Source organism: Nomascus leucogenys, chromosome 3 (assembly GCF_006542625.1).
Source record: "Nomascus leucogenys isolate Asia chromosome 3, Asia_NLE_v1, whole genome shotgun sequence".
NCBI lineage: Eukaryota > Metazoa > Chordata > Mammalia > Primates > Hylobatidae > Nomascus > Nomascus leucogenys.
In genome coordinates, this window is record NC_044383.1 from 85398829 (window position 1) to 85423557 (window position 24729).

The window sequence follows — 24729 nt, forward strand, 5'->3', positions numbered from 1 at the left end:
ACAAAAAAAAAAAAAGGCAGAAAAATTACTTATAGGTCTGTGGCCACTTGAATTAACTATGAGACCAATACAAACAGATTTTCTGCTACCTACATTAAAGTTTTTGTTTAAAATTCCCCAATAGAGCTAAAATGTATCATTTCTAAGTTAAAATGAGAAAGGTATCTATCTTACCCAACAAGAGAATATGAGAATTTCTTTTTATTCTGGAAAACTAAAGCCAGAATAATAAAAACTAGTCAGTGAAAACAAGAAAACAAACATAAACATATGCACAGGTACATACAGGTACACACACGTACACACACACACACACACACACACACACACACACACACACACACATTCTGGAGAAAGCTCAACTCTTAATTCTGTAGCCCCAGGGCAGTGTTAATATGATTAAACTCCTTTAAGTCATGGATTTTGTAATATGTACATTTACATGCTTAGTATTATTCTCATACACTGTATTTATTTACTGGACATATCTGACAAACTCTAATGTACTCTTTAAGTATTTTAAATCTCGAGTATCACATGTGCAAAATTCAGCCTCGAATGTCTTTGAGACTGGGCTTACAGTCTGCATTTGGAGCATTCAATTCTGGGATAGTAACCAACACAAGCCCATTTAATGTTCTTTCTGTTGATTGTACTGGATGACTACTAGTGTCCAGTGCTCAGAAACAATAAACCACTCTCTCTATGACTGCTGACCTGCTGTTACACCACTAAGAAACTTTCTCCAGGGCAACCAGGAAGCAGTGGGTAGATGAGAGGAAGAGAGATGTTTCATTAATGGAAACCAAAGAAAGCAAGTTTTCTAACCTGTATTCAGGCTTGAAGCCAGGCAGATGAGTACAAAAAGCTTCCCTGCAACCAAAATTTATCCTAGCCAGTAAGTGTATCTAGTAGCCAGGAAAGAAAGTTATCTTGCCAACCTTGTTCCATTTCACTAGCTGAAAGTGAAGGAATAATAGGAAAACAGAAATAAAAGTAAAAAGTATTCTGACAGGTCTATCTATTCACTCCCTGCCTCCCAGCCCATCTCTAATTGGAAACTAATAAACTAGCATGTGCTTAAAAAAAAATTAACCAGTGAAGAGCTTGGTCAATTCTGAGTTAAATGACAAAATCATGCTTCTTGGCCCACATGACCAAGGTCCAGGTCATGACAAATTCGTGAAATCGTTACTTAAGCAACTGGATTTGGTAGCAAATTCTATGGAAGCCTCTTTTTCTCTCCCTGCTTTCTTAATTTCAATATTTTATAGTTGGAGTGCTTTGAACACTGAAAAAAAATTCCACATCATTAAATTTCATTCCCAAATAACTTTATTCCAATTGGTTTATTTAATCTGACCTCTATTTGTCATCTTCTTCTTCCCCTTTTCCTTGTCTCTCTCTTCCAAATGGTAACCCTGAGCTAGCCTATTTTCTGAGTCTTACATAAGCATCCATTAAGATATTATTCACAGGACTAGGGCACTCTATAAAACCTGCAACCTCCACCTTCTGGTTTCAAGTGATTCTCCTGCCTCAGCCTCCCGAGTAGCTGGAATTACAGGTGCCCACCACCACGCCTGGCTAATTTTTGTATTTTTAGTAGAGATAGGGTTTCACCATGTTGGCCAGGCTGGTCTCGAACTCTTGACCTTGTGATCCGCCCGCCTCGGCCTCGTACCTCTTAATAAGGTACTAGGCGAGAAATGAAGAGACTTTAAGATCTGGTAGAACTACCTGTAACTTTTCCACTTCATTTACTGAACAAAGAACTGCAATCACATGAAATAGGAAAAGACTGGTTTTAAATTTAAATTTTAAATGTTCTGGAACTAAAAGAAGTCAATTTCCTGCAAATTCCTGAGCTACTCCAACACACTCTTGTTTGTTAATTCCTAAGGGAGGGATATAAAATTAAAATAATAGGCACTGTAGCCCAGTGGGTTCCCAAACAGTAGTACATGATAGAGTTTTCCATCACTAAATGTGAGAATGCACATTTAGTATGCACCTATCACACATATATGTTCTTATAACATTTAAAGAAATCTTTATTCAAGATTCTGATCATGCTAATTTCTTGGTATAAACTGAGTTGCTAATCATTTCACAAATTTGTCATGATCTGGTCCTTTCAACTTTGTGGGCCAAGAAATGTGATTTTGTCATTTAACTCAGAATTGACCAAGCTCTTCACTGGTTAATTTTTTTTGAACAGATGTATAAACTTTTATGAAATAGTGATGATAGATAAAATTGGCATTTTGTTTGTCTTTTTACTGTATGTTAATTTAGCAAAGTAAATAATCTGCCAAGTCCATGAGTTCCCTAATTTTTATGATCATTATTATGTTACTAGTTTATTATGACTGACTCCTCCCACCTGAACTCCATTCACATGCACACCCCCCACCTCATCAGTTCTATGTGCCACCCTGCAGATGGGCTTGCTTTGCTCCTAAGGGTTTACACCTATAACCTTCTTCACAGAACTACCTTGGGCTTCATCTAGGGAGTGACATGTGCCTAGAAGATTGACAGTCCCCCTTCCCACCCTTCCAGCCCATGGTCAAAGTCTGGCTGGTGCAGGAGTATAAGGGCCCAGCTCTCTAGCAACTTTGCCTCCCAGCAGACTGGGACTTCACATGATATTGCATCCTTCCTTGATTTTTCCCATCGTGCTTTCCCTACTCCTTTACTAGCTTCTCCCAGAGTATTTCCATAAAAAATTTCCATAAAAATTTCCATAAAAAATTGCACAGGAATAGTCACCTCAAGATACTCTTCTGGGAAGCTGGATCCGAAATATCTATAAAATCCCAAAGTCTAGAAACCACTAGTTTAGATCTTAAGAATGTTACACCATGTCTGCAGTTGCCAACAGCTTATTCTCTGCATTCTTGGACTTTTCTCAATTCTTCAAACACCATGATCTTAGCTCATGATCTCACCTTCAAATGTGCTGTTGTCTCTCCTCCTTTCCTATCCACACTGGAGCCTCACTCAACCCTCAGGTCCCAGGTAAGTCACTTCCCCAGGGAAGCCTTCTCTGAGCCCATAGATTAGGTTCTCCCCTCTGCCAATACATGTTTTTCATGGTCCTCTTCTAGGCTGGCCTGTAAGCTCAAAAAAGAGCCATCTCCGTCTGACTCTCTACTTGGTTCCTAGCAGTGAACTGGCAGGGTGTTCAATAAATGTTTCTGATTGTATAAAAAATTCGCCCAAATGTTAACAGTTACTGAATCTGGGCAGAAAAATTACAGATTTTTTTCATATATATTTTCCTTTTTTTTTGTATTTTCTAGATTATTTTTAAACAATGAAACATCTATTGATTTCATAACCAGTAAAATTTAAAAAGGCTTTTTCTTATATCTTAATAATATATTGGTCATCTTTTTTTCTCTTAAAAAAAAAAGTATTTTCAGTAGACTAAAGCTGAAAATCAGTAAAGAAAATTAGAGATACAGGTATAAATAAAGTTTTAACTTTAATCACAATCACATACCAATAACTCTCAGTAACCCAAGAGCATGATTTGTACTTAAAATTAGTCATGCAGCTGTTAAGTTTTAGACTGGAGAAAACAGATTACATGTACCATTGATCTCCTCCCTAAATATTTTCAGATTTTTGGAAAAAAGTAGATAACTTTGTAAGAAGAATGACAGAGTCCTAATAAAACAATTCTCATATAAGAAAAGATCCTGCCATGCACAGTGGCTCACATCTGTAATCCCAGCAATTTGGGAGGCCAAGGCGGACGGATCACCTGAGGTCAAGAGTTTGAGACCAGCCTGCCCAACAGGGTGAAACCCCGTCTCTACTAAAAATACAAAAATTAGTCAGGCATGGTGGCACGCACCTGTAATCCCAGCCGCTCAGGCGGCTAAGGCAGGAGAATCTCATTAACCCGGGAAGCAGAGGTTGCAGTGAGCCAAGATCGTGCCACTACACTCCAGCCTGGGCAACAGAGTGAGACCCTGTCTCAAAACAAAACAAAAGATCCTACTCCATTTTTTCCTCTTAGGGAGAAAACAAAAATCTGATTTTAATTAAAGTATGCTGGCTTTCTGAGTTTAAAAAAATGACTAATAACATTATTCGCAGTGGATTATTAGGTAGTTCTGGAAAAAAAAAGTAAAGATTATACCAGCAATCTCCAAGTTGAGCTGTACTCTGTATGTTTTCTGGCAGGGCCTGGAAGTATTCCCTTAGAGATGAGGGGACAGAGATATCAGAGGAGCTGCATGTTACAGAGGTAGTAGCTGACCCCTGCCCGCCTCCTCCTGCACTGGCAGCTGGCCATCCTACAGTTGAACAGGTGCCCTGATCTGCTTTCAGGCTAGAATGAGAGCGGGGATTTTTATTTATTTTGTTCACTGCTCGCTGACACATCTCTAATACCTAGAACAACACCTAGCACATGGTAGGCACTAAAATATTTAATGAATGAGTGATTTAATAAAGTGATATAAAGTCCTAGAAACTGCTAAGATCCATGAGTAATAGAAAAAATGAGCAAATATGATCAGATAGTTAAAGGAAAAAGAAATATAAATGGCTTTTAAACATATGAAAAGATTTCAACCTCAGAGATAATAAAAGAATTTTAACAGTTAATGAGATAACATTTTTCACCTATTAAATTGCAAAAATATTGAAATTTATTAACATACTCTGTAGGCGAGGCTTTGGCAAAACACCCATGTACATGCCCTGCTAGTGGGAATATAAATAGCAAAGACCCTTTGGAGAGAAATTTGGCATTACATATCAAAATTACAACTGTTAAAAATTAAAATTAAATGTAATTAAAAATAAATTGTTAAAACGCAAAAAAAAAATGTTAAACATTACAAAATTATCAAATTATCCTTGGTTGGGTAGCCACCTTCTAGGAAATTTATCCCACAGATATACTTGCACACATGCGAAGTGACTTATGATAAGGTCATTACCTGCATTAATGTTTATAACAGCAAAAGACTAGAAACAACTAAGTGCGCATCAACGGGGGACTAGTTAACAAGTTGGGGTTCATACACACTATGCATTACCTGCAACTGCAGGAAAGAATGAGGAATCTCTCTTTGTACTTACAAGAAAAGATCCAATATATACTACTGTGTGAAACAAACAAGGTACAGAACAATGTGATAAATATGCTTGCTTTTGTGTATAAAAATATAAAATTATATTTGTATTTGCTTGTGTCTGCACAAAGAAATTCTGGAAAGATACAAAATGAGCTGATAAAAGTGGTTTCTTTGAGGAAGGAATGGGTCCTAGGCACATGGAGAACAGGGTACATGTGAGACTGCATTATATTAATATTTTTTTAAATTAGGAGGTTGAATGACAAAAACGAGAGCCAAGGAGCTGTTATGCAAAATAGGCTTGTAGGGAGAATGCATGAATTACTTAAAGCAACATTGATTTTTAAATGAATATGGGTGTTGCAAAAACAATCAACTAACATTAAACCAAATCCCCTAAGGACCTCCTCTAAGTATCACTCACAGGCCTATTGTGAGTTGTTGAAAAGATTTAAAAGTAGTAACATATGCCTGTTTGAAAATATTTTCAAAGTCATATTTCATACTAATGTCTCAGAATGGCCCATGTCCCTATGAGTTCAAATTGTGCTTTTTGGTTTTGGTAAATTTTACGAGATGCAAGTATCATAAGCCATGAATATTATAGTATGAGGTATTACAGGTATAAAGCCTATATTAAATCTTTACATGAGTGATCTCTCTTCCCCATCAGAAAACTAAGGAAAATTTTCAAAATCAAATTCATTTAAGTTACTTAAAAGAATGCTTGCAATAAAAAAGATCTCCAATATTAAAGCAACCAAAACCTTTCTACCATATAACTTAGGTCATTAAAAAATTAGTCTTACCTTACTTCAGCTGGTGGATTTGGGGAATAAGGATTTGCAGAGCAAGCGAGAATTCTAATGACTGCTCCGGGATGATAGGTTTCTAGAACATGAACAGCTGTAGGATACACCTGTTGTTCAAAAGTAAGTTCCACATAGTCCTGGCTCTGAAAATTAGGTGGCGTCCTCTTGAATGGCAAGGAAGCACTAGGACACTGATCCCACCATGTCCCATAAGTTCGAAACACAGCTGTCTGAGTAAAGTCACCAGAACTTGGGAATACATTTGGTACACCAGCCAAATTCCACATAGTATAGGACATACTATTCTCACTTCCATAATGGGAACTGAAATCCACTACTTCTTTGGCATACTGGACTACCTCTGCATTGAGAGGGGAAGTCCGGCTGTTTGATTCTATAGTTCTATGGCTGTTCATCATTTCTCCTCTTGTAGCTGTCCTGGCTCGGCGCCGAAGGCATATATAATAAAACATGGTCAGAACTGTTAACATGGGAAAGACCGGTGACATCTAGATGTGAATTATGAAGCTTCAAAAGGTCAGGTGTCCTCCGTAAGATGCATGAACTCTTTGAAGGATGTTCTAAAAAAAAATGAATGGCTTGGTGAAGTAAAATAATATAAATAAGCAGAAAAACGCATGGATAAGGTAATGAACAGGCTCTACCCTCAATGTAATTTCTCAGAATGAAACTAAAAAAACAAGTTTTAAAATACAAATGTGAAGTCTGGTATAAATACATGTTCTAATGTATTTTTAAGAAACCTAAATATTGTTATGCATACAATATGGGAAGCAAAACTATATTATAAGGCAATGGAAGATATACAATCCAAAAAGCCGTATTTTATACAAAATTATAACCATCACTCAAGAAATACTAAGCCTTTGAATCTGAAAATTAAAATGATTTAAATGATATGGTGAACCACTAAAATACTGCTGTAAATTCAAAAGAATCTTAGGCATTGCTGTAATTTTACATGTTAACAAAAATTCCCTACTGTTAATTATTACTCTCTTCCAAACATACAAAATTCAGATTTCACATTATGGGAATATAGTTCTTTGGTGCTGACAGTTAATCCAGATGAACTAAATTAACTGCCTTACACATCACGGATCACCAGACAGTGTTTAATTTATAACTCTTAGCATGATTTGTTAGGGCACTCCATGGCTGGCTGGCATCTGGTTTGTTGCCAGCTACTCTTAGAAATCACTCACCCCAGATAGAATGGTCACAGGATACACATGAGAAATGCAAAAGTTGGCATTCATCCATGTACCCTGAAATTTGCATGCTGACTTCAGGTACAAATGCTGACATGTGACATTCTTTTACCTGTAAGACAAGAGTTTTGGAAAATATTTTTATATTCAAGTCACAAGTCAAAAAATCCAAAATTATAAATAAACAGCCACTTATTCAACCCTTCAAATCAAACAGGCCACATTTTTCTATTTTGTACACAATTTTAAATAATGTATTTTTTAAATGTTATGACAGAATATAATAAAGATTTAATAATGAACGCTATCTATAAAGAGGTTGCAAACTCACAGCTTTTGTTTCCAACTATGTTTGTATACATATTTTACTGAGGCCAAACAGTGTTTTTTAAAAATTTGATCTACTTTGTAACCTTTAACAATCAACAAGACCCCAAGAGGCATGAGCTCTCTCAGTGGCCACTCTCGTTCCCAGCCAGCTCTACTCATTTACAATATAGGCTGGGGCCCATCCTCAATGAGTAGGTAAACTTTTGTTGACAACAAGGAACTATAAAACAAACTTATTTTTGTACCTGTAAAGTCTTGAGTTTAACTTCTAAGAAGGGAGATGTACCAACTTTTCTTTTTTTTTTTTTTTTTGAGACAGAGTCTCGCTCTTGCCGCCCAGGCTGGAGTGCCCTGGCGCAATCTCGGCTCACTGTAACCTCCACCTTCTGGTTTCAAGCAATTCTCGTGCCTCAGCCTCCTGAGTAGCTGGGACTACAGGCATATGCCATCATGCCCAGCTAATTTTTTGTATTTTTAGTAAAGATGGGGTTTCGCCATGTTGGCAAGGCTGATCTCGAACTCCTGACCTCAGGTGATCCGCCTGCCTCAGCCTCCCAAAGTGCTGGGATTACAGGTGTAAGCCACCACGCCCGGCCCCAACTTTTCTTTAATAGAGCTATGCACTAGTCTTCCAAAACTTTAGCACTAAGATTATAAAACATTATTTGCACTAAATGTCCCTTCCACTCAAAAACCTCCAATGCCTTTTTCTTAACTGCAAGATATAATCTAAATTCTTTGGTTTGGTATTTTAAGGCTCTCTTCAAGCTGGACCAATCTCTTCTTGTCTAACCCAGCAAACCCAATCAATTTCTAACCACTCTTTGTATTTTATGTTAAGTCTCGCTTCCTCTGTAATTTCTTTTCCAACCACTTTTTTCCACATCAGTAGCCTTACTTTCTGATACCTACTGGCACTGCATTTTTATGAGATATATACCTTAGTTCCACTAGGGTTTATATTAGGAATAAGTCTCTTGAAGGAGGGAATCTAGCCAAAGATCTTTATTTCTCAAAGTACACAGTACATAATAGGCACAAAATATTTGACATGTTGATAGGTGATGAGCAAACTAAAAAATTATAAAAATCTAAAATAATTTTAAATTGTATAACAGCATCCCTTTGCCTCTCAAACCCAAACAGATCCAAACACACTGAAATATTTAAAAATATAAGCACTGAAACACTACTTAAATAACTGAACTTGAAACACCTGCAGAGAATCCACGGTAGTAAGAAACTAAGAAGAAAGTTGGTTGGGCGTGGTGGTTCATGCCTGTAATCCCAGCACTTTGGGAGGCTAACGCAGGTGGATCACCTGAGGTCAGGAGTTTGAGAGCAGCTTGACCAACATGGAGAAACCCCGTCTCTACTAAAAATATAAAATTAGCCAGGCATGGTGGCACATGACTGTAATCTCAGCTACTCGGGAGAGTGAGGCAGGAGAATCGCTTGAACCTGAGAGGTGGAGGTTGCAGTGAGCCAAGATCATGCCATTGCACTCCAGCCTGGGTGTGCCATTGCACTCCAGCCTGGGCAACAAGAGCAAAACTCTGTCTCAAAAAAAAAAGAAAGAAAAGAAGAAAGAAAGAGAAAGAGAGAGAAAGAAAGAAAGAAAGAAAGAAAGAAAAAGAAGGAGAGAAAGAAAGTTGATGAGCAGAAAAAAGAAAGTCGATGAGCAGAAAAAAGAAAGTCAATGAGCAGAGGTCAGAGGTGAAGCTAATACAACTCATGGAACCAGTTACAGGCCATAATGGTTACAAGGGGACTCCCTAACACCCATTCAGAGACGTTATTTCAAGACACAGGTCACAGCTGGAAGGACCTTCATAAAGCCAAAACTCTGAAAGGATCACCCTATCCATGAAACCAGGACTATAAAAACTTAGCTCACTGGCCAGGAAGCCCAAGTAAGCATGACATCAACTAAGGCAATGGGGGGAAAGTCACCAGAGGAAATCAGAACCATATTAGGCATGAACCATGCATAGAGTCTGGGCCTAAATTCACATAACCTTCATGGTTTAGAATCCCACCCTATCCGCATGCCAAAAACTGAAAAAAGAAAAGTAGTCCTGAACTAGTAAAACTTTAGGACCGGGTAAGAGCAAATGTGAAAACTCTTTGCAGGAATGCTTCCAAAACACACAACAGACTAAACATTTACTAATGATGCAACACAGTAAAAAGTTACAGACCAGAATAGAAAATGAACCATGATGAGAGATAGTCAGTGGACTCACCAAATGGAGGGATTTGCAACACAAGAACAAGAAATAATGGAATAATCAGAATAAGACTTTTTCCAAAGAAGGGCAAGTAAGCATATATTAAAATAAATAGGCTGGGCATGATGGCTCACGCCTGTAATCCCAGCACTTTGGGAGGCCAAGGTAGGAGAATCACTTGAGCCTGGCGGGGCAGAAGTTGCAGTGAGCCGAGATTGCACCGCTGCACTCCAGCCTGAGCCAGACCCTGTCTCAAACAAATAAATAAATAAGGTGTTTCTGTAGCACACACTTATTGGATGTACTCATGAGTCAATAAACCAGATTCACCTCAGGACATATAATAGCAAGTACTGAAGTATGTCATGTCATAATTGGGGGAAAAATAACTACCTGTTATATTACTTCTTTATTCAAACATTTCAGCTACCACAAGTATAAATTTGTCAAATTAAAAAATATATATAACCAACCAAAAAGAGTCCAGGACCTGATGGATTCACAGCTGAATTCTACCAGAGGTACAAGGAGGAACTGGTACCATTCCTTCTGAAACTATTCCAATCGATAGAAAAAGAGGGAGTCCTCCCCAACACATTTTATGAGGCCAGCATCGTCCTGATACCAAAGCCTGGCAGAGACACAACCAAAAAAGAGAATTTCAGACCAATATCCCTGATGAACATTGACGCAAAAATCCTCAATAAAATACTGGCAAACCGAATCCAGCAGCACATCAAAAAGCTTATCCACCATGATCAAGTGGGCTTCGTCTCTGAGATGCAAGGCTGGTTCAACATATGCAAATCAATAAATGTAATCCAGCATATAAACAGAACCAAAGACAAAAACCACATGATTATCTCAATAGATGCAAAAAAGGCCTTGGACAAAATTCAACAACCCTTCATGCTAAAAACTCTCAATAAATTAGGTATTGATGGGACGCATCTCAAAATAATAAGCGCTATCTATGACAAACCCACAGCCAGTATCATACTGAATGGGCAAAAACTGGTTCATTCCCTTTGAAAACTGGCACAAGACAGGGATGCCCTCTCTCACCACTCCTATTCAACATAGTGCTGGAAGCTCTGGCCAGGGCAATCAGGCAGGAGAAGGAAATAAAGGGTATTCATTAGGAAAAGAGGAAGTCAAATTGTCCCTGTTTGCAGATGACATGATTGTATACCTAGAAAACCCCATTGTCTCAGCCCAAAATCTCCTTAAGCTGATTAGCAACTTCAGCAAAGTCTCAGGATACAAAATCAATATACAAAAATCACAAGCATTCTTGTACACCAATCACAGACAAACAGAGAGCCAAATCGTGAGTAAACTCCCATTCACAATTGCTTCAAAGAGAATAAAATACCTAGGAATCCAACTTACAAGGGATGTGAAGGACCTCTTCAAGGAGAACTACAAACCACTGCTCAATGAAATAAAAGAGGATACAAACAAATGGAAGAATATTCCATGCTCATGGGTTGGAAGAATCAATATCGTAAAAATGGCCACACTGCCCAAGGTAATTTATAGATTCAATGCCATCCCCATCAAGCTACCAAAGACTTTCTTCACAGAATTGGAAAAAACTACTTTAAAGTTCATATGGAACCAAAAAAGAGCCCGCATCGCCAAGTCAATCCTAAGCCAAAAGAACAAAACTGGAGGCATCACGCTACCTGACTTCAAACTATACTACAAGGCTACAGTAACCAAAACAGCATGGTACTGGTACCACAACAGAGACATGGATCAAAGGAACAGAACAGAGCCCTCAGAAATAATGCCACATATCTACAACTATCTGATCTTTGACAAACCTGACAAAAACAAGAAATGGGGAAAGGATTCCCTATTTAATAAATGGTGCTGGGAAAACTGGCCAGCCATATGTAGAAAGCTGAAACTGGATCCCTTCCTTACACCTTATACAAAAATTAATTCAAGATGGATTAAAGACTTAAATGTTAGACCTAAAACCATAAAAACCCTAGAAGAAAACCTAGGCAATACCATTCAGGACATAGGCGTGGGCAAGGACTTCATGTCTAAAACACCAAAAGCAATGGCAACAAAAGCCAAAATCGACAAATGGGATCTCATTAAACTAAAGAGCTTCTGCACAGCAAAAGAAACTACCATCAGAGTGAACAGGCAACCTACAGAATGGGAGAAAATTTTTGCAACCTACTCATCTGACAAAGGGCTAATATCCAGAATCTACAATGAACTCAAACAAATTTACAAGAAAAAAACAAACAGCCCCATCAAAAAGTGGGCAAAGGACATGAACAGACACTTCTCAAAAGACATTTATGCAGCCAAAAAACACATGCAAAAATGCTCATCATCACTGGCCATCAGAGAAATGCAAATCAAAACCACAATGAGATACCATCTCACACCAGTTAGAATGGCCATCATTAAAAAATCAGGAAACAACAGGTGCTGGAGAGGATGTGGAGAAATAGGAACACTTTTACACTGTTGGTGGGACTGTAAACTAGTTCAACCATTGTGGAAGTCAGTGTGGCGATTCCTCAGGGATCTCGAACTAGAAATACCATTTGACCCAGCCATCCCATTACTGGGTATACACCCAAAGGACTATAAATCATGCTGCTCTAAAGACACATGCACACGTATGTTTATTGCAGCACTATTCACAATAGCAAAGACTTGGAACCAACCCAAATGTCCAACAACGATAGACTGGATTAAGAAAATGTGGCACATATACACCATGGAATACTATGCAGCCAGAAAAAATGATGAGTTCATGTCCTTTGTAGGGACATGGATGAAACTGGAAAACATCATTCTCAGTAAACTATCGTAAGGACAAAAAACCAAACACCGCATGTTCTCACTCATAGGTGGGAATTGAACAATGAGAACTCATGGACACAGGAAGGGGAACATCATACTCCGGGGACTGTTGTGGGGTGGGGGGAGCTGGGAGGGACAACATTAGGATATATACCTAATGCTAAATGACGAGTTAATGGGTGCAGCAAACCAACATGGCACATGGATACATATGTAACAAATCTGCACGTTGTGCACATGTACCCTAAAACCTAAAGTATAATAAAAAAAAAATATGTGTATATATATATATATATATATTTAAGGCTGAGGCTGGAGGATAACTTGAGCCCAGAAGTTCAAGGCTGAAGTGAGTCATGATCGTGTAACTGCATTCCAGCCTGGACCACAGAGCAAGACCCTGTCTCAAAAACAGACAGACAACTTTTTGCAACTCAAGTCTCAATCCTTAACAAAAAAATTGAAATGGTACAAATCTTTTATCATATACACTTTGTTTCAAAATAGGGCTGCAGATAAATTAAGAACCATTTTCCAAAGAAGTTATTTGAGTCTCCTCTTTTCAAAAAGAAAAAGAATTAACAAATAAGTTCAACTGCAAAAATAAAATTTAGGAAATAAAGAACAACACGTATTCAAATCAATTGACAAATCGGCTAATTTAGAAGACTATGGATGTGTTATTCCTAGAAACCATCAAGGGAAGGACGGAAAACCATCTGCCACAGTGGATGAAGAAGTTGACTGCTTAATCTCTGGACATCACTTCTCACTCCACGGTCTATAAATTGCTTCAACTAAGCTCCTCCCCCTTTCTTTATAAAACTGTGTTGTGCATTTTTGGCAAAAAGATTTTAGACAAATTGTGAAAGTCAAATTCTGTTTGACACACCAAGCCACAAACTTTGAAACTGTTTCTCAGCTTTTACCATTGTAGATTATAAGATAATATCAAAAGCAGCAAGACTGTCATATGGGCAATATTATGTTTAAGCTGTGTTAAAGTTAAGCAAAATTTTGCATTGAGGCAACATATGTAAAAGTGAGTTATAAACTGTAAATATATGTGTTATACGTTCAAACTTCTTCAATATAGAAATGTAAAATGGATGCTTTAGTTTTTTTCAACTATGGATAAAAATAATATTTAATCCTAATTTTTTCAGGAAATAAAGTTAAATATGGCAAAAGAAACTTTTAAAGGAAGGAAATGCAGAGTCTGATATACCGAAAAAGCAAATATATTTATTCTTTCTCCAGCAGTGCTATTCAGAAAATGTTATAGAAGTTAAAACCTGTTTTTGAAAATAAGCAAGGCATAGAAATAAAAAAGAGAAATGTACAAACCCATTGCTAACGTCCTTCATTGATTCTAAACTCCTTTACAATCTACTAAGATGACACATAAAAGTGTTTTAGGGTTGGGGAAGAACATATGGAGAAGAAAGGATAGCTCTCTCTACTCTTCCCTGGCAAATGAAGCTGAAAAAGGGAATGGAGCCATTGTCTCAGGACTCATGTGGAGAGCAAGCACCAATGCAGAAGTCCAAATTGTCCAGGCGCTGTCTGGACTTTTGCCAAGGCATGGAGGCAATTTGTGGTAACCAATGAATATCCCAATGGGCAATGAACCAAGTGTAAAAGATACAATAACTCTATTTTATGAGAAGAATGGGATTCAAAGATAAAATTACTTTTCCCACCTGGTACAGATAAATAAATATTAGTCAACAACACTTAATTTGTCCAAAAGAGTGATTATAAAATGGACTTTCTAGGAGACATTTTCTTTTCTTGTTCATTCAAAAAGCTATTTTAATTTTAAGGACTCACAACATATAAAAATATTATTTTCCATTTAGAATAAGTCAGAATTAGGGTGATCTTCATTTCATTTGTTGCTTAATCCAATCACCGATAAGCAATGACTATGAAGTGAGAAATTCTCTACACTGAACATTTATACTAGCACAATCAAGGAATACCAAAACAACATCCATTTTAACTTGTATCATGAGACTTTCGTATTCCTTGGGAAACAACTTGCTTTTATACAACATGATTTTATTATAATACAACTTAGGTCTCAACCACATCTTCCATATTACAAAATGCTTAACAAACTTAAATAATACAATTACAGAGAAAGCAGTAACAGTGGAAAAGAGAAATTAAGAGGTACAGACAAGGGAGAACATATGTTTACTACTGAGATTTGAAGTGAGATGGGGAATCGATGAGGCGGAGAGAAGCAGGATGGCAGGAGCTGCCGAGAAGTCGGCTTGTACTTCGAAGGGAAAAAGGGGAAGGAAAAGGACTGTTAATAAAATAACAAAGGGAGCAATCTGAATGAACCAGAGCCAGGACAGTGTAAAGGCTAGGTTCACAGTGAGATGAAAGAACCTGAAAACAAGTTTAAAACTTAAAATAGGATTCTCAACTTATACTAAAGTGAAAAAACATGGAAAAAGACAAAAAGGACAGGCAATAAGGCACAGGCATACATAGAAGGCAAATTGTAACACAATATTTACTTGCAAAACAGCCCACAGAGACAAGTCAATGAAGTCATAGAAAAAAAAAAGTAAGTTTAGACAGCTTTGCTACATAGTACCAAAATGTAATTAGAATGCTCAATGTGGTAATGAATCAAGAAAAAAGGCCAACCCTTAAATGCTTACTATTTCTGAATCCTGCTGAAACTGATCAAGACATACTATTTTGAGGAAGGACTTTTCTGGTTGAATCTAGAAATCAAAACATAGGGGAATGAAAGAAAGCATCAATGGAGAAAAGAGGGGGATGATAATGTGAATTTGATGTAGCATCTGAAATTCCTATCAGCTCTCTTTCCTGGCTGGCCCCTTCTAACTTTTACATGAACTTGTGCTCTTATGCCCCCTCTTGCCTCTGGTAACTTCTCAGTCTCCTCCCAGGTTTTCTTCTTCCTAATTCTTCTCATATACACAGAGGTACCATTAAAGGAAGGCTGTCTTTTTGATAACATGATATACAAGAACATTCAATCTAACTTTGAGCCCGCCTTCCCCTTCCCTTTCATGTCCACACCCACCACCCTTGCTGTAGACCCACCAGAACCTCCAGCATGCCCTCAGCAGCACTCCTGCTTTCATGCCTCAGCATTCTGAAGTCTTCAACTGAGGTTGGATGGCTCTGGAATGCCCCCTCTCTTCCACTGCTTAGCACTCTCTTACTCATCCTTCAAGGTCAGGTTCATACTTTATCTACCATGCACCTTTCCTCTGCTCTTATATGTTCGTATTATTTGCTATTTCTTACATGCTGAAATATTTCTCTATATGATTAGACTATGAATTCCTCAAGTTCGGAGAACATGCCTTAATTATAACTATACCCTTAGGGCCTAGCACATGCCAATATATGCTCAATAAACATTTGTTGTTTTACGGAGACTGGAAGAGTAGATGGCATAAGAGAATTAAAATAAATAAGTTTAAAATAAACACAGAGATGAAACCAGCAACTCTTCCTAAGGCACATGTAAACCAAAAAATGACGCAAGAAATGTTCCATATCTTGATACAGACAAAAAGAGAGTGGAAATGGGTAATAAAAACTGAAACGCAATAGGTAAGAATCAAATGTATGAACTTCTTTGAAGCCATCCAAGAAGGAATAGTACATATATGGAAATTTTACTGTTCAAAGAGAATGAAAAAAGTAGTAACTTCTGTTAGTACAAAAGCAGCTTCTGAATACATAAAAGAGTCTTGACTCTGGTCACAAAGAAACTCTGATTGAAATTAAAGAAAGATTCATGAAAGAGATGATTAGAGAGGTAAAAGAAAGCTATTTCCTCAAATACAATGATGTTTTTGCACTCCAAATCTATGTTAAAACGGTACATTGATTATGCAGAACTGGAAAAACTATGGCTGAAAAAGAATTTCTTAAAGAGATAACCTACAAGTTAAGAGAGAAGAGATGGAGAATCGCTTGAACCTGGGAGGCGGAGGTTGCAGTGAGCCAAGATCGCACCACTGCACTCCAGCCTGAGCAACGGAGCGAGACTCCATCTCAAAAAAAAAAGAGAGAGACAGAAGAGACAAGCCGTAATATAAGAGCAAAGGTAACAAGACAGCTTAATATTGTTCTCATATTAGATGTGATATAAAGGAGCATTAGAAAAAGCTCCCCTTTTTCTTCATCATAATTATTGATATTCTAATTGTACTAGATCTTAAAAAACTAACATTGAAAAAAATGTAACAGTGTCAGCACGGAAACTACTCAGGATGGTATCTTAAGGCTTTATGTGCCTCTCTCTTCCTCTAAGTAAATTCTTCCCCAGTTAAAACATTTTTATTATGACTGTATTTTTTAATCAATAAGGCCCCAAAGTAGAAAAAATAGGTGGCGTTCTTACCCGAAACATACAGATCAAGAGGAAGACTGGAGACTCCTATCCAGCTTCAAAGCTTCTTGGAAATCCAAGCGAATGAAGCAAATGGAGAAGGCAAGGGAACCAGGCCAGGAAGAAAAATCTAAAAGTAGAGCAAAAATCTTGAAAACCAGAGGTAAACAGTACCACTGTCTTCGAGGAATCAAGGTAGATCTCAAAAATGCAAGGAAATAATGCAAAAAGTCTGGAATACATTAGACTCTGCAAAAACCTCTGGTGAGTTAATGAATAAAGGGCAGGAACTAAGCAAGAGGTACCCAAGAAGTCAAGTAGGAATGAATTTATCAGAAAACAAGAGATAAGATTTAGAACCAATTTAAACTACAAATTAATAAAGGTTAGTTCTGCAGAATATGTTCTTTCTTTCCTAGACTTTCTTTAACAAGCGTATCTAAACTTCTGAAATATTTCATAATTGATCTTTAGTAGGAAGAAAAGCAGAAAAAGGAATTGAAGGAATCTTTTTTTTTTAAAGTAGAGCTATAGGATGAGTGGAATAGTTTTTGTTTTGTTTTTTTTTCTGATATAATGGATCTGGAAACCCTCTTCCTGCCCAAGATGCTATCTCACAAAGTGACAAGAAAGGATATGTTTCTAATTACACAGGTACGATGACACAACGTAACTTAGACATAGATCCCACTGTTATATTACCTATATATTACCTATATATTACCTTTTTCTTCAGTGTTTAATGATGGGTAAGAATAACCCATCTGAATGAGAAGAACTGTGACTCTGGAATAACCCTAAATCTTTAGCAGATATGCAACGATATTTAACTAAAATATTAAAAATTGGAGATATCTAGTTGAGGATAAATTTAAGGAACTTACTGAAGAAAGAAAAAATGATATTTTGTTTATTAAAGTCACACTAATTATGTGAATTTACTTTAGCCAAATACTAGCCATATATTTTTGTACATTAACATAGAGAACATTTTACCTAGAAAAAAATATAGTGGATTTACACCCTGCCTAACAAAAATCCAAGGACAATAAGCCTGTCATAGCTTGCCATTATAGCTAAAATAGCAACTAATTAAAATGGTGTAATACTGTTAAATTAACGTTAGTATAAAACGTACCCCACTTTAAGCATATAATTTGATGAGTTTTGACAATGACAAAAACCAACATAACCACCACCAAAATCAAGATACAGAATATTACCACTAGCCTAAAAGGTTCCCTGGTCAATCACCTATCCACAACCTTTGCCAGGCAAAAACTGATCTGCTTTCTGTCACTACAAACCAGATTGTCCTTTATTCCAGAATTATATGAAAGTGAAATAATATAGTATGTATGGCTAACCCTTAACACAGGTTTGAACTGTGTTGGTCCACTTATATGTGCCTTTTCTTCTGTCTCTGCGATCTCTCAGACAGCAAGACTGACCCATCCTCTTCCTCCCTCTTAGCCTATTTAACATGATAATGAGGATGAAGACCTTTATGATGACCTATTTCCACTTAATGAAGGGTAAATATATTTTCTCTTTCTCATGATTTTCTTAATATTTTCTTTCTCTAGCCTATTTCATTGTAAGAATACAGTATACAATACATATAACATATAAAACATATATTAACTAACTGTATATGTTATCACAACCATAGGCTGTTCAGTGGTAGTTAAGCTTATGGGGAGTAAAAAATTATGGCTGGATCAACTGCATGGGGGATCGGCACCCTTAACCTTCACGTTGTTTAAGGATCAACTGTATTATTTTGTGCCTAGCTTATTTTGTTCAGCCTATCTTCCAGATTTACCCATGATGCTATGTGTAAGAGTAGTTCAGTTCCTTTTTATTCTGAATCAAATCCCATTATACAGTTGACCCTTGAACAATGTATGGGATTGGGGCACTGACCCCCCATGCAGTAAAAAATCTGAATATAGGCTGGCATAGTGGCTCATGCCTGTAATCCCAGCACTTTGGGAAGCTGAGGCAGGTGGATCACCAGAGGTGAGGAGTTTGAGACCAGCCTGGCCAATAGGGAAAAACCCTGTCTCTACTAAAAATACAAAAATTAAATGGTTGTGGTGGCACACACCTATAATCCCAACTACTCAGGAGGCTGAGGCAGGAGAATCGCTTGAGCCTCGGAGGCAGAGGTTGCAGTGAGCCGAGATTGTGCCACTGCACTCCAGCCTGGGTGATTTCATCTCAAAAAAAAAAAAAAAAAAAAAAAAATCTGAATATAACTTTTGAACCACCCAAAACTTTACTAATAGCCTACTGTCAACCAGAAGGCTTACCAATAACATAAACAGTTGATTAACATATTTTGTAAGTTATATAATTTATTCTTACAATAAAGTAAGCTAGAGAAAAGTATTATCAAGAAAATCATAAGGAAGAGAAAATATATTGACTACTCATTAAGTGAAAGTGAATCACCACAAAGGTCTTCAGTCTGATCTTCATGTTGAGTACGCTGAGGAGGGAGGACAAAGAGGAGGGGCGGTTCTTGCCATTTCAGGGTACAGGTGAAAGTGATGGAGGAGGTGTAAAAAGAGGTAGGAGAGGCAGGCGCACTCAGTGCGATTTTGTGGAAATATACTATAAATTCTGCCTGACTTTTTGCTACTTTACTTCTCTAAAAATATCTCTATACAGTACCAATCCTTCTTCCACCATTTGCTTTAGTTTCAGTGTCCATGTCATAGAAGGGTCCATGTTGTAAAAGAAGTCAAAACTGTCCAGAATAATTGGAACTTTCTGCCAAATTGTCTAATGTCAATTTGTTTTTTGGCACTGCCTCTTTTATGTCTTCTTCCTCGTCATCTGGCACTAATTCAGAAACACTTGTCTCCACCAAGTCGTTTTCTGTTAACTCTTCTGGTGTGGAGTCTATTCGCTCTTGAATTTCTTGAAGATCCATATCTTGAAACCCTTCATCCTCCTCCCCCTGCACCCCCTTTTTTTTTGCCCTATCTACAATCTCTTTCATGATTTCCTTGATTGGTTCTGTCATATATCCTGTGAAGTCATGTACACTATTGGTACAGTTTTCTTTAGTTTTCTTATTGTTTGAGTCTTGATGGCCTTCACAGTTTTTTTCTGTAACAATGGCATATTCAATGCTGTAATCCTTACAAACTTACAGGTTCTCTCTGTTGAGGTTCTCATTCATAGAGTTCACAGTTCTTTCCACAGAGTACCATGTATAATAAGCCTTAAAGTTCCTTACGACCCCCTGATCTGGAGGCTGAATTAGGGACACTGCATTTGGGGACAAGTGGAATACACTTCGACACCTTCAGTGTTAAACTCATGGAGTTCTGGGTGGCCAGGGACATTGTCTGATACCAAAAGAATTTTAAAAGGCAGTCTCTTATAGCAAGGTATTAATACTTCCTGACTTCAGGGACAAAGCATTGATGAAATCAATCAAGAAAAAGAATTCTGATTGTCCAGGCCTTCTTGTTACATAACGAAAAGACTGATAACTGGCATTTACCTTTTCCCTTTAAGGCTGGGGGTTAGTAGCTTTACAAATAAGCAAAGTCTTGATCATAAACCCAGATACATTTGCACAAAACACCAGAGTTAGTCTTTCCCTTCCTGCCTTAAATCCTGGTGCTTGCTTTACTTCTTTAATAATAAATGTCTTTTGTGGCATTTTTTTTTTTTCCAGAATAGGGCACTTTCTCTGCATTCAAAACCTGATTGAGGCTGGGCGCAGCGGCTCATGCCTGTAATCCCAGGACTTTGGGAGGCCAAGGCAGAAGGATCGCTTGAGACCAGGAGTTCAAGACCAGCCTAAGAAACATAGGGAGACCCTACCTCTACAAAAATAAAAAAATTAAAAAATTAGCTAAGTGTGGTGGTGTGCACCTGTAATCCTAGCTACTTGGGAGGACTGTTTCCACCTCAGGAGGCTGGGGCTACAGTAAGCTGTGATCACGCCATTGCACTCCAGCCTGGGTGACAGAGCAAGACCTTGCCTCAAAAAAAAAAAAAAAGAAAGAAAGAAAGAAAAGAGAAGAGAAGAGAAAGGAAAAGACAAGACAAGACAGGAGGGAGGGAGGAAGGGAGATGAAACGAAACGAAACAAAATGAAACAAGAGACAGAAGGAATCCCATTTTAAAATATCCTTTCTCCTCAGATATCCTTTCTCCTCAATTATTTTAATGGTATCGGGGAAATCATCTGCTGCCTCTTGAACAGTAGCAGCTGCTTTCTTGTTATCTTAACATTTGTAAAGCCAAACTTCTTTCTACAATTATCAAACCATCCTTTGCTGGCATTAAATTCTCTAGCTTTAGATCCTTCACCTTCCTTTTGCTTTAAGCTGTCATACATTAACTTCACTTTCTCTCAAATCATATTAGAGTCTACAAGTATGCCTTTCTTATAGCAATCCTGCACCCACATACGAGCTGCATTTTCAATATGAGATAAAGTGGTATTTCATAAAAAGTGCAAGGTTTTGCACCTGCTGGTATAGTTGTAGCAACAGCTACATAAATTCTCTTTTCTTTTTTCACAGTGGTCCTTTTGCTGGATTCATTTATCTTGAAATGACAGGTAACCATAGCTGCAGACTGTAATCTACAGTACATAACAAGCAATTCCATTTTTGCTTGTAATGTTATGACTTCTCTCTGCTTCTTGGAATCACTTCCGACATTACCAATGGCACTTTCTAAGGGTCCCATGGTGTTATTCAAAGTTTATGGTATTACACTAAGCACGATGAAAAATACGTGAGAATCACAAGAAATCACTTCTTACTGTAATACACAATTTACTAGACAGACAAACTGCTCATGTGTAGATGATTAGCTTCACACAGCATTGGAAGCTGATACCTGCAATATTTGAGCTCACTGCAATAGCAACTGGAGGTGATTATGAAATTATTACAGTAGTACAGTATGTACCACAGCTAATTTTATGCAGTTATAATTTAATACTGAATTTACATTTGTTTACATTTCTCTCAACTGCAAATGGAAGCATGTACATTCTGTAAGTGTGTGACTACGTTTTGATAAAGTTTAATTTTTTATAATACATTTGTGTGCTATTCATGGCAGTAAATTATAAAATAGACTAGTATCTACATATATTTCATTTATTAGTGAAATACCTTTTTTTGATATTTCTAGGCTACGCAATTTGCAAGTTTTTTCAAATTGTTGCAAATGTCCAAAATTTTTCTATATTTATTGAAAAAAAACTGCATATAAGCATACCTTCACAGTCCAAACCATGTTGTTCAAGGGTCAGCTACATAGGTATATCAATTCAGTTGTTGCTAAACATTTGGCTTGTTTCTAGTATCAAGCTATTTCCAAAGTGGCTGCAGCATTTTACATTCTGACATTAACATATGAGAGTTCCAGTTGCTCCACATCCTCATCAATAGTTAATATTGTCAATCTTCATCCATTTTAGTGGGTGGGTGGTGATACCCTATGGTTTTAATTTGAATTTCTTAATTGATTAATGACATGGAACATCTTTTCACGTGCTTATTTGCCATTTGTATCTTCTTCAGTGCAGTGTCTATTTTCTAATCCGTTTTTTTTGTTTTCTTATTATGGAGTTGTAAGAGTTCTTTATACACACTAGATACAAATTCTTTGTTAGACAGATGTTTTTGCAAATGTTTTCTCTCCCAGTCTGTGCTTGCCTTTTCATCTACTTGAAAATATCTTTTTTTCTCCTATGGGATACTTGTACATGTCCTAGCAAACATATTACTGAAGAGCAAGATCAAGTACAGTTTCAAAAGAGTAAACCCTGAGAAAGTATTTCATCTTAGACCTGGGAAATATTTGCTCTTAAGGGAAGACCTGGGAAGAGTTAATTACAAATTAATCAAATTTTAAGATAACAAATTAAGATTCTGCAAACATTTCTAGTGGGAATGCAAAATCATATAGCCACTTTGAAAAACAGTTTCACGGTTTATTATAAAGGTCCATCCACCCTTACCAAACCATCCAGCAATCTCATTCCGAGGTATTTACTCAAGTGTACTGAAAACCTTCATTCAACCAAAAACCTATATACAAATGTTTATAGCAGATTTATTCATAATTGTTCCAACTTGGAAACATCCAAGATGTCCTTGACAGATGCATGTACAGTGTTACATCCATACAATGAGTTACTACTCAGGAAAAAAAAAAAAAGAAATAACTACCAATCCTGGCAATAATATAGATGAATCTTAAAATGCATTTTGTTAAGTGACAGAGGTCTGATGCAAAAACTACATATTGTATTATTTCATTTATGTGATACTTTGGAAAAGGCAAATAGGAAAGGCAGATAAATCAGTGATTGCCCAGGGTTAAGGGAAGAAAGAGAAATTGACTAAAGTAACTACAAAGGGGCCATACAAGGAATTTTTAGGATGATGTAACTGTTCTGTGTGCTTTTGTTTTCAGTCAAAACCAGTCAAGCTGTAAATCCAATACTCTAGTATTGATTTGGTTATGCACATGCTGGCTTACTTGTCTGTTCTCTTTAAAGATATGTACTAGTTGGCACGTTCTGCCCACTTATTCTGCCCAGGGCAAAGCCTGCTCACACAGCCCCAACCACTCATCTTGCCTTAGGAAACTACCTGTCTGGAAAAGAGAACAGTGACCTTCATGACATGCAATATTTCAGACCAGGACCAAGATGGTCAACATAGATCTGCATTTATATGTCTGAACAGAATCAACCATTTTAAAGACAGGGAAACAAGTTAAACAATTACAGCAAATGGCATTCAGGAAAAGTTAATGCCAAAATTAGGACAACAGTTTTTTTAAGAAATCATTGTTTAGTGTTAATTAATAGGTTATAGGATCCATGAAATAAGCACAAACTTAAAAAAAATTCTTAGAAGAGGTGGTGACTGAAATAAATTGAAAATTAAGAGACAAATAAATGACCTAGAGCACATATACAAGAAACCTAACATCTATATAAGATAAAGACTGAAGCTTATTTAAGTTCAAGGAAATTCTAAAGGAAAAAAGAAAATAGCTCAAACTCTTATTCACATAGAAAAAACAAAATAAAATAAAAATATTGTAGATATGCAAGTATACTTGCCATAAGTCTTCCTGAAACTATTACTTAAAAATGTATGCCAGTTAAAAAAAAAAAAAAACAGAATTAAACACTTCAAAAACAGGGAAGACATACTATTCAAGTAACCAGTGACCTTATAGTTAAATATAAGTGATATGATACTAGTAAAATTGTAAAAAATGGTTGGAAAAACAAACAAACAAACAAACAGAAGAACTACTGATATGGTTTGCAACTGCATCAGCACCCAAATCTAACGCAGAAATTTAATCCCCAGTGCTGGAGTTGGGGCCTGGAAGGAGGTGACTGGATCATGGGGGTGGTTTCTAATGGTTTAGCACTACGCCCCTAGTGGTGTTCTCATAAGAGTTCTGAAGAGATCTTTTTGTTTCAAAGTATGTAGTGCATCCCCCACTCTCTTCCTTCTGCTCCTGCCATGTAAGACCCTTGCTCCTGCTTTGCCTGCCACAATGACTGTAAGTTTCCTGAGGCCTCCACAGAAGCCTAGCAGATGACAGCACCATGCTTCCTGTACAGCCTGTGGAACTGTAAGCCAATTAAACCTCTTTACTTTATAAATTACCCAGTCTCAGGTATTTCTTTATAGCAATGTGGGAACAGAATATTACAACTACAGAAAAGAAATCAAATCAATAAAACCAAGAATGTAAAGAAGGCAAGAGATC

General features: G+C 37.1%; 1 protein-coding gene across 2 annotated transcripts in view; it reads right to left on the reverse strand.

Annotated features, from left to right (window-relative positions):
- FBXL4 (F-box and leucine rich repeat protein 4) overlaps positions 1-24729 on the reverse strand; it is a 70339-nt gene that overhangs the window by 40467 nt on the left and 5143 nt on the right. Inside the window, exons 2-3 of one of the 2 annotated variants that reach the window (XM_003258362.4) lie at positions 7141-7258; positions 5912-6495 (exon numbers count right to left, since the gene is read on the reverse strand). In XM_003258362.4, the coding sequence (XP_003258410.1) occupies positions 5912-6423 (512 nt within the window). In that variant the 5' untranslated portion in view covers positions 6424-6495; positions 7141-7258. Of the gene's footprint in view, positions 1-5911; positions 6496-7140; positions 7757-24729 lie in introns of those variants that run through there. The other variant, XM_030809482.1, reaches the window with a different exon arrangement.